This window comes from Eucalyptus grandis, chromosome 11 (assembly GCF_016545825.1).
Source record: "Eucalyptus grandis isolate ANBG69807.140 chromosome 11, ASM1654582v1, whole genome shotgun sequence".
NCBI classification, from domain to species: Eukaryota; Viridiplantae; Streptophyta; class Magnoliopsida; order Myrtales; family Myrtaceae; genus Eucalyptus; species Eucalyptus grandis.
This window is the reverse complement of record NC_052622.1, coordinates 31,246,719-31,257,641: the sequence shown is the minus strand read 5'-3', so window position 1 is coordinate 31,257,641 and position 10,923 is coordinate 31,246,719. Positions and strand designations below refer to the sequence as shown.

Here is a 10,923-nt window from a genome sequence, read left to right as displayed (position 1 = left end):
TGCTCGCTTCGGTCGCAGCCGTATTTATGGGCTGGAACCCGATCTTCTTGCCTGGGCTGTGCGCTCCTCCTCTGCATCATCTGCAGTCGAATGCCTCGTAAAGCACCCGATCTCGTGCTTCACTTTCTCCGCTTCTTTCGCGTTCGTCTTGTCGTTCCCCTCCACCCATTTCTTGAGCTTGTGCAGAATCTTCACCTTTTTCGAGTGGCCTTGATTGCCAGTTCCTGCGTGAGAGGAGTACCCGGCATTTGCGGAATTCGACCTTTTCAGCTCATCCAGGTAGTCGCAGTCTTGACTATTAGTCGAAACCGTGAGGGCCAATTCAGAAGAATGGCTCTTCGCCATATCCTGCTCATGGACATGGGGGCTCTTCGTCAATTCATGCCTCAGGCAAGCGTTGCTCCATCTCAGGTGAATCAGTTCCTTCTCTTCCGCCGCTCGCTCTGTTCGGAGCTGCTCTATTTCCTTCAACAGGCGACTGCAATCTTCCGTCGATGTTGCTTCTGCTCCGGTCTGTCCAAATAAGCCAATCCTATCAGGCAAATTGACTAGTGGGACAAGAGGACACGAATATGAGCTAGTGTCACCAACATTTCAAAAGTTGGACGACTCGCTTCGGTAGATGAATTTCTGATTCTCGTTCTTATCATGCGTGTGAATTCTCAATGACAGAGACAGTTCGAGAAACCTCAGAAATGAAAAACCAGGAATTCAAACCTCGGAGAGTGGCGGAGCTGATGTTCTTGCTGAACTCAATTCAATCATAAGCTCATTTTTCTCCCGCTCTGATCGATCCAACATGGCCCTTAGCCTATCAATCTCACCCTCCATTCTCTTGACATCGTTCGTCTTTGATTCGAGAGCTCTCTGGATCTTCAATATTTCCCCTTCTCTCTCTTTGATCCTCTGATCATTCTCTCGCAAGACCCTCGACTGCTGCTTCACTTTCCTCTGGAGCTTCCTCACTATCCTAAGAAGCCTCTCATTCTTAGACTTCCAATGGCGAAGCTCCTCCATGACCTTGAAATATTCGGCGGCCATGTCGGCAATCCGCTTGTTCTCTTCTTCCATGTGCAAAACCTCCCTGTCCAGAAGCTCGAGCTGAGACATCCCCAATCGCAACGCTTGTCCCATCTCCATCAAGACCGATTCTCGCTCCTTCAAATTGCAGTACTGGAGAAACTGCATCTCCAGCTCCAGCTCTCTCTCCTGAAGGTCCCTGACCGTGTTTCTCAGGGCTAAGATCTCTTCTCCTTCCCAAATTCGGAAGGAGCTTCCTATCAAAGATTGTGGATTCGCCACCAATCGCTCTTCGTCTTCTATCGAGTCTGTACACGAGGAATTCAAGCTGCGAGAGGTCTCATGCTCATCATATCCACCATCTTCACCGTCAGAGACGCTCGAATTCACCTGGCCTTGCGACGAAGAAGCTTTAGATTGCATGCTGCAGCTTCTTCTCCACATGATCCTAGCGCACATGAAACCCGCCATGGATAGAGCTAGAGGCACTCCGGCCTTCAGAAACACAGGCTTCATGATCATGATCTCCGGTTTTGACGATGTACTATCCATCCCGAAGCAATCCGGCTCGTTTCGATCGAACCCTTTTGGCGACCGAATCGAACGCGGACTATTAAAGGAGGTATGAAACAGCAAGTAGTTCGATTGTGAATTGGGTGGACAACCTTTGAGGTAAAGGAATTCATGAACGGTGTTGCTATAAAGCTGCTGCCTAAAAGATTCTTTGCACTTTTATGTGGCATTAGCATTTCTTTGGTTTAGAGGAGGAGTAGTGCGTCTGTTGCTTTTTGACCAAGCTATGTGATTTCCCCGGTGCTCAGCATCTCTTTGCCTTTTCGTCGAGTTAACCACTTTCTCAGGTGATGATCGAACACGTTCCCCATTTCCAGAAAAGAAAAAAAAAAGAAAAGAATAAAAAATCACAGGGACACGTGGTCGGTATTCCAATTCCAAGAGACCATAATAAATTGAAATTGCAAAGGTATTCATCTTTTTCTGAAAATTCACGTTACATGAATTATATACCTAGTAGAAGCTACAATTCAGAGAATTTTGCCTCCCTGTTTATCACGTGACACTTCACTTTATCATTATAATTGCCACATGACCTGACACATAAAGTGATTTTGCCATTTCATCAACATGTAACCAATACATTCTTTATGATATAATCTAGGTTTTCACCCTCTTTTATCTTGAATTCGCATTGTATAAACTTCTATCCATTAGTACTTTAAACTTGAAAAATGGATAAAGAAATTGTATTTTCAAATGTAGTATGCTTGAAATATAAAAGAAATTCATCAAATAAAGAGATACATTGAAATTAAAACTCAAATGTAGACACTACTATATTTTTTAATAAAAACTATTAGCTTGAACCAAAACAAATAATAATTTTAAGTATAATTTATTTTGTTCAAGTAGGTGAATTTAGTGAATAAAGGGAAAAAGGAAATCAAATTATACATATATCCTATGACTTCAAGATTACGGTACTATTAGTATTGATCTAGAACTTGCAAAGTACAAACTCTCTCCTCTTATTACATTACGTTTGAAAAGACCAATAAAGAAAGTACCTTCAAATGTATTAATCTTTAGAGCTGAACAAAATGGAACATACTCAGTACTCATAATGTACTTCATGTATTTAATAACTCATTTCTAATTCAAAACACCATTTATTTTATTTCTGATTCAAAATCGAATTGTCTTCTTCCAGAATTCTTCCTGTTTCTCATTGAAATCTTTTGTCTATTCTTCCCTAAATTCCTCAACCCTTTCTTTCTCTCAATTATCATGCTTCCATTTTACATTAGTGCCTCTCGAGCTTCGATACTCAAATCTGACCAGACAAGATTGGCGGATTCGACCGATTGAACTGGCAATTGCCCCTCATTCCGGTCCGGGTCATCACTCAAATTCAGATTGGTCAAAATCCCGGTTCGAACCGGTTCGACCGCTGAAAAGAGCGAACCGGACCGCCGATCGAACCGCATTACAAGAAGAAGAAGGCCAGGCCAGAATACCAACGGGAGTCCGCAGCAATCTCTGCAAAAGTTCGTAGTATGTTGGCGCCCGGCATCCATGGCCGCCCTTATCCAGCCCTCCGCCACTCTTCCCTCTCCTCCTCTCCTCCCGAAGCTCCCCTCCTCTTCCTCTCCGCCATCCTCGTCGCTTTCCCTCCCTAAACCGAAGCCCCTCCACTCCGCCGCCGCCGCCGCCGCCGCCGCCGCCTCCACCCAATTCCCTTCGCCCCGACCTCCGCCGTCACCGCTCCCGCCGCCCTGTCGCCCCGAAAGCCGACGCCTTTTCGCCTCCGAGCCCTTCGACGGCCCTCCCCCGCCGGACGCCGCGGCGGCCGTTGGTTCTCTTACCGACGACTGCTTCGACTTGCTTCGCTTCTCCGTGAGGTGCGGCGACGTCGACCTCGCCAGAGCCGTGCACGCTGTGTTCCTCAGGCTCGAGCTCGAGGAGAATCCCAGTTTGGGCAATGCTCTCATCGTGGCCTACCTCAAGCTTGGCCGCACTTCGGATGCTTACGGCGTCTTCGGTGGGCTGTCGCGTCCCAACGTGGTTTCTTACACGGCCGTCGTCTCTGGTCTCGCTAAGGCGGACCGAGGACTCGAAGCGGTGGAGGTTTTCTTTAGATTGATGGGTTCGGGTATTCACCCGAATGAGTATAGCTTCGTTGCGATTCTGACCGCTTGTATACGGCTAACTGAATTGGATCTGGGCGTGCAAGTCCATGCTTTGGTGGCTAAAACGGGTTATTTAGAAAGCACTTTCGTTTCGAATGCACTTATGGCTATGTACAATAAATGCGAGTGTCTGGATTCTGCTCTTGCATTGTTTGACGAAATGCCTAAGAGAGACGTTGCTTCCTGGAATACTGTAGTTTCTGGATTGGTGAAGGCCCAAATGTACGAGAGGGCGTTTGAATCTTTTCGGCAAATGGACCAAATTGATGGTTTTAGAGTCGATCATATGATGCTTTCTGTGCTCTTGACTGCCTGTACTGACGCTAGTAGTTTAATTAGAGGAAAAGAAATTCATGCTCATGCCATCAGAATTGGTATGGAGACTGACTTGAGTGTCAACAATGCACTTATTGGATTTTACATAAAATATGGAACCATAGACGATGTGGAGGCCTTGTTTGAGAAGATGGCCACGAGGGATGTTATCACTTGGACAGAGATGATCAGAGCATATGCAGAGTTTGGGTTGATTGATCTGGCTATGGAGATTTTTCATATAATGCCAGAGAAGAATTGTGTTTCTCACAATGCCCTTTTGGCAGGACTTTGTGAAAATGGCAAAGCTTTTGAAGTGATAGATTTATTTATTAGTATGGTGGAGGAGGGCTTGGAGTTGACTGACTACACCTTAACTACTGTTGCTAAGGCCTGTGGGTTGCTTGGGGAAGGGAAACTTAGTGAGCAGTTGCAAGGGTTTATTATCAAGTTTGGTCTCCTGGCCAATGCTTGTGTGGAAGCAGCTTTGCTTGATATGTGCACTCATTGTGGGAGGATGGTGGCTGCTGGAAAAATGTTCAAACGATGGCCTTTTGAGTGGGATAGCTCTATTATTTGTACTTCTATGATATGTGGGTATGCACGTAATGGGCTGCCAGATGAGGCAATATCGCTATTTTGCCGTTGTAAAGCAGAAGGAGCATAATTCTTGATGAAATTGCGTCAATTTCAATACTTGGTGTTTGTGGAACTTTAGGGTCTGATAGGATGGGTGAGCAGATTCACTGCCATGTTCTTAAATCTGGATTATTTTCAGAGTTAGAGGTAGCAAACGCGTTGATCAGTATGTACTCAAAGTGTTGGAATATGGATGCTGCTAGAAAAGTCTTTAACATTATGCCTGCACATGATATAGTTTCATGGAATGGCTTGATTTCAGGGTTCATTATTCACAGGCGGGGAGATGATGCCCTCACTGTCTGGTCAAACTTACACAATGCGGGGATAAAACCTGACAAGATCAGCATCCTTTTAGCTATATCAGCTTACAAATATACTAAAATGTGTTTGGTTGATGAGTGTTGTAGATTCTTTTCGTCCATGCAAACAGAATTTGATATAGAACCTTCACAGGAGCATTATGCATCACTTGTTGGTGTTTTAGGTTTCTGGGGATTTCTCGAGCTGGCAGAGAAAACAATCAGCAATATGCCTTTTGAACCGGAGGCTTCAGTCTGGCGAGCTTTGCTTGATGGATGTAGAATCCATTCCAATGCAATTCTTGGTAAAAGAGTTATAAAGCATTTACTTTTGATGGAACCGCGAGATCCTTCCACCTATGTGCTTGTCGCAAATCTGTACTCTGCATCTGGAAGATGGCATTGCTCTGAAACAGTGAGGAAAGAAATGAGAGTGAAAGGGTTTCAGAAACAGCCTTCACGGAGTTGGGTCATCCATCAGAACAAGACTATATCATTTTATACAAGAGATAAGTCCCATTCCCAAGCCAAGGACATCTATAGCGGGTTGGAAATCCTAATTTCAGAATGCCAAAAAGCTGGGTACGAGCCTGACACAAGTTTCGTTCTTCATGAAGTTGGAGAACATCAGAAATTGGATTTCTTGTTCTATCACAGTGCAAAACTTGCTGCAGCATTCGGTCTTTTGATGAATAGACCAGGAAAACCCATCAAGATTGTGAAGAACATCAGCCTTTGTGGGGACTGCCATCAGTTCTTGAAATACACTTCAGCCGTCACAAATAGACAAATACTCTTGAGGGATGCTTCGGGATTTCACTACTTCTCAAATGGGCACTGCTCGTGCAATGACCGATGGTAAAGCTCATGCAGGTTATTCTCCCCGCGTTTTCGATCCAGTGTCTGGTTGTTTTAAATATTTTTGTATCATAGAATTTGTTTAGATTTTCCGAGAGAGAGTAGATGTAAATTTTATACCAATAGTGTAACCTCCCAATTAAAGAGAGAATGGACGACAGCAAAAAAAAACATCAGATCAGCTTTCAAGAAGGGACGGTCTTCGACAATATTTGTAAGTGTTATGCGACTATCGGGTAATTGGATTACTGGAGTTGAAATTCTGACAAAATTTCATGGTACTTGCAAAAAAGCTGCTTCCTTAGCGAGGTAATGTTTTAGTTGGTTAATTTCGAAGAGGTGAACTTCTTCAACCCAATGTTCTTGCGTCCCCTAAAATTACCTACACTAAATAAAAAAGAACTCCTAAAATTTCCTACTTCTTTGAGCTGTTGGAACACTTGCGTCGAGAGCTATCAATGAGTCTGATCCTGATAGGTAAAATTGCGGAATCATAGGTTGGAGATTTGGGCCTGTATGGGGGCCTAAGGCTTGGGTTTATGAATTGGGTATAGGTTTTTTTTTTTGTCAGTAATTGGGTATAGGTTCGAGAACTTATTATTTTTAAAAATTTATTATTTATCATAACTTAGAGGTTTGGAAATTTTAAAATGGTTTTGGGCCCTGGGATTTTTCTTTCAGGAATTGGAAGTTTTGACCAGCGTTTTACCGGAGATTACTCCCTTCCCTTGTCCAACATTCCCAATGTTAGCGATCCCTAATTGTGAGATTTACAAAATTTAATGATTTGGCTGGTCAACCTTTGCTTAAGTATCGATTAATCCTAGGTCAAACTTAATGATTTTTACGAAACTGGAGGCAAAATTTGATCTTTGTCTTTTGCAGTTTCATGAGTATCCCATACGGTCTAATTTTATGTCGAGTTGGTATATATTTGATGGCGTGATTTGCATTAAGATGAATAACTATTCTCAGGGATGGTTAGGTGGTTTTTGCGCCTTCGGTTTCCATAGGGGTCCAAGTTGCTCTCACATTGGAGATCCTATTGCATGGAGGATTCACATAATCTTTTTTAAATCGAGGGAATTATGGCCTGTTTGGTAGAGCATTTACAAGGGGCTTTAGAGAAAAATACAAAGCGTTTGGCAAGTATTTTTTAGAATCCTTTAGCCAAATGCTAGCATTCCGAATATTGAAAGGCTAATGCAAGTAGAGACCTACTTTGGGCTTTCAACATTTTAAAAATGTTAAGTCTACTGTTCATCCATTATTATTCATATTCTTCCCCAATTATCATAGTTGTTCATCTTCCTTGATTTGCCGCCTAAGTGGAGCTTCTCTGACAACCGTCACCGTTGCCTAGGGGTTGTGCGTCCCCAGTGACCATTGCCTGGACTAGTGCGATCCAACACTCAAGCGGTGTCACCTGGGTTCGCGCAACCCTAGGTAGCATTGACGCTTGAGGTTGCGCAACCTAAAGCAGCCTTGCTTGAGGTTTGTATGACCTCAAGCCACAAGACCTAGTTGTCTGGCAGCTTGATTTGGCAGTCTAGCCGTCTAATGGTTGTTCGGCAATTAGCAATGACTAACCCTAACTAGATTTAATTTTGAACTTAAAAAGAAGAAGAAGAAGAAGAAGAAGGAAATATAGCAAAAGCCTATTATAAATATGGGTTTTACCGAACGGTACTTATGCCAAAGTTATTTTCAATATTATTTGAAATTACAATTTACCAAACAGCATAATATTTCATAAAACCCTTTTATCCCAAATGATATATAAATAATATATAAAATGGTAAGAGTGATTAAACATATGATGTTCTGCTTAAAGTAAAACCAACTATATAAATGGTAGCAACTGATATAATGAGAAACGTATGCTAAACCAGGGATACAGGTAGGAAAGGTTTCTCTTACTGAAACATGGGATACAAGTGTAGAGGGGAAAAGTTTCTCTTATACAATTGTAAAGGGTACCAAATGATATTGTACCTTGAAGTGAGAGAGTGAAAGCCATTTTATGAGGTGATTGGTCAAGGATTGTCTTGTTTGCCTCGTTTCGCTACAGTATATTACATATGCTACTACATTTCTAACAAAGCATTTGCTTTCAGCGATGATTGGTAGGGCAATATATATGTCGATTACCGTGGACAAACTCTCCATGAGTTGCAATAGAGCCCTTTCGTTGCACTTGGGTGAATCTGAGGTGAGTATCCTAAGATGAAATGGACTCAGCATTCGCATGCGTGATTAACCAGCACCGTCACTTTCGCATCGCTATGCGGACGGACTGCAAGGGGTGACGATCGAAACCCTCACCTCCTGGTTCCCAAGGGTGAATGTGGCCAGTGGGATTCTGTCATTTTGTTCAGTGATGTCACGTGCTCAAACATCTTTTCCACTGTTTTGGCAAATGTGGCATTCTAGTAAAGTGCCCCCCGAGGCTCTAACAACGTCATTTGGGGATACTATTATCTAAATTTTTTTATGCAGTCCAGGGATTAATTAAAGATTCAAGAACGGCATAACACATTAAACTAATCACATTAAAGAAATTTAAAATTCAGAAATCACATTATATGTTGGGTTAAAGTTTAATAAGAACGACATTACACATTGGACAATTACATTAAAGAAATTTAAAATTTAGAGACCACATTATATGTTCACCTAAAGTTCAATGACTATTCGTGTCATTTATCTTATATTTAAAAAGAGAATTGGAGCACTTAAAGAAATATTGTCATTCTTAATGTACCAACTGTTATTGTAATATATACAATCAACACTTTGAAAAATAGAATATTTTCATTGACTGCGCCTGCTTAACAAGTATCTCGAGATGCTTGTTAGCAAAATCAACATGAGATGTAATTTGATGTTTAATAATAAAAACCTCGAGATGCAAATCTATCACTTTGGAGAAACAGAGCTTGGAACGTGGGGTTGAGGCGAGAAAAATGAAGAAGTCTTTTGAAGTCTTTCTAAAGAAATGGGTCATCACATCGTAAGGGGACAAAGACGAAGAGAACGTGCCGTGAAAAATCATTCGAACAGGGTCTCCGATGAAAGCGTCAATAAAAATGTAAAAAGAAGGAGAAGAGGAAATTGTTGGGAGGTGCAACGAGGTTAATACGTAATTATCTGGAGACGATTCCGTCCCGTAAACGGGGGGACATCATGATCAGCGAAGCGGGCGGGGACGGTCGCTCGTAAATTTATCCTTGCTCCGCCGGTTTTTGACCGTCGCTGCTGTAAATGAGAGGGGCGGTGCGCACGAGAAAGGCAGGCCAGCCAACCGGCTAGATCATCCCAGACCTGCCGCTCCCATGGCGAAATTGCCCTTTGGAGTTCTCTTTGCTACGTATATATAGGATCTCGTTAAAAAGCGTCACGAGAGCATTTGATAGCATTTGATGAACTGTTAGAGAAATATTGCAATTTCGAATGTACTGATTATTTTCAATAATTTCTCATGTAGTATGCTTAACGAATGCCCGCAAGATAATACGTGTATATATATTTCTTAGGCAATCTGAAAAATAGCAACCAAAGGTCTGTATAAATTGCATATAATTGTATAAGCCTAGATAGATTGCTTTAGTTTCATAAAGTAACGTCTTACATTGTGAACAAATAGTACCGCATCACCGATCAATAGTGTTGTGGCACTTCTTTTGGCAAAAGTTAATCTTTCTAGATTCGATCTTACTTTCAGTGACTTTGCTAAGATTTGGATTTGATGTTTTATGAGATGTGAAAGACGTATCATCTACTTCCAAATTGTTAGACTCGTGCACCCATGCTCTTGGATTGTAAAAAGAATAGTATAAAATTTCCGCTGAAATTTACAAAGTACGAACTAAATTTCAGCATCTTATACTTGTAATGTGAAGAACTAATACGCCTATTTATGCAATTGTTGTTATTACTTGTAAGAGAAATCTTTCTTCTTGAAGAAACGCGATTTCTTTATAAATGCAATTGTCCTATGAATACACAAGCATTGATTTGACAGGGATTAACTGAGTAAATCCTTGGTCTAATTGAATAAATTTCATGCAATGAGTTGAATATTGTAATTGTGCAGTGGCATTTTCAAGTTACAAAAATAACACCCAAAAGAATGACGTCTCCCCTAGAAATTGAGTAGGGATTCAGGATAATATAGTGAAAACAGTATACTAGAAGCCTCTTGTATTCTTCACGAAAAAAATAGACAGAATGGTTTTGAAGGGAAATAATAAAAAACTTAGAAAAATATTAAAAATTCATAAAATTTGTTTACATTAGCATCAATCATGCCATGTACAATGATCGCCTTAGTCAATAATTTTTGGTTAAAATTAACTGGATGAACTCAATTGATATAATTATAAAATGTTAGGATTGAATTGGTATCAAAATAATATATAGTACTCCAATAATCAAGGGATTTTTCATATTTATATTTTTCCAAAAATCCTATCTTTCTTTTCTTCTTCTCACTTTTCTTAGACTTTTCTTTGATATTCTGACCATAAGATTTTTTGAGATTCCCTTTTATGTATTAATTTGATAATGAATAGTTTTTTTTTTTTTTTTTTTTTAACAAAAAAAAGGGACGTTGGACAAGCAGAAGTAAAGCACGAAGGTGTATAAAGTGTTTGATATCGATGACTCCGCTTACTCCGTTCGAATAAAAAGTTTGTGCGAAAAATATTTCTCTATTTCCGACGTTTCTAAAATTTTTCTTTCCCCCACTACGCACTCGACCCTTCATGAGCAATCTAATCTTCATGTGAGGTAGCTGCCAATGCTGTCCAAACCTTTTTCTTTCCGTGAAAAGAGAGCAAAAGATTACACTTTTCTTTTCGGAATGAATCCAGGAAAAGAAATTTAAGGAAGGGCAGAGCGGGGAATAGGAAAAGTTTGCATGCGAAACTCATAGATTGAGGTCCGGGCACGACGACGCTTGGCACGGTTGAGCAAACCATTAATGTCCAAGTGGGTTCTTTCCTTCCTAGTCCCAGTTAGATTCAGAGCCAGAGCAAAACACTTGGCAAGTCCACATTACCAACGTTAGCACGACCATCTTC

General features: G+C 41.2%; 3 protein-coding genes across 3 annotated transcripts; 2 read left to right on the top strand and 1 right to left on the bottom strand.

Moving 5' to 3' along the window:
• Positions 1–6: 6 nt before the first annotated feature.
• On the bottom strand, positions 7–1,737 carry LOC120289524 (protein CHUP1, chloroplastic-like). Its single transcript, XM_039304570.1, has 2 exons — positions 718–1,737; positions 7–513 (listed from the first exon to the last, which is right to left on the bottom strand). The coding sequence occupies exons 1-2, from the start codon at positions 1,570–1,572 to the stop codon at positions 25–27; spliced, it is 1,344 nt and encodes a 447-aa protein (XP_039160504.1). The 5' UTR covers positions 1,573–1,737; the 3' UTR covers positions 7–24.
• A 530-nt stretch (positions 1,738–2,267) lies between these two features.
• On the top strand, positions 2,268–4,707 carry LOC120289879 (pentatricopeptide repeat-containing protein At5g03800-like). The gene is made up of 2 exons (XM_039305262.1): positions 2,268–2,282; positions 3,169–4,707. Exons 1-2 carry the CDS (start codon positions 2,268–2,270, stop codon positions 4,705–4,707), a joined length of 1,554 nt encoding a protein of 517 aa, XP_039161196.1.
• LOC120289467 (pentatricopeptide repeat-containing protein At5g03800-like) lies at positions 4,708–5,879 on the top strand. Its single transcript, XM_039304379.1, has one exon. It carries the CDS (start codon positions 4,770–4,772, stop codon positions 5,841–5,843), a length of 1,074 nt encoding a protein of 357 aa, XP_039160313.1. The 5' UTR covers positions 4,708–4,769; the 3' UTR covers positions 5,844–5,879.
• The last annotated feature ends 5,044 nt before the right edge of the window (positions 5,880–10,923 follow it).

Coding starts and splice junctions, on each gene's coding strand:
- LOC120289524 (XM_039304570.1), bottom strand. CDS start 1,572: ATGGATAGTACATCGTCAAAACCGGAGATCATGATCATGAAGCCTGTG. Junction 514..717: donor CAGCTCCGCCACTCTCCGAG/GTTTGAATTCCT, acceptor TTATTTGGACAG/ACCGGAGCAGAAGCAACATC.
- LOC120289467 (XM_039304379.1), top strand. CDS start 4,770: ATGGGTGAGCAGATTCACTGCCATGTTCTTAAATCTGGATTATTTTCA.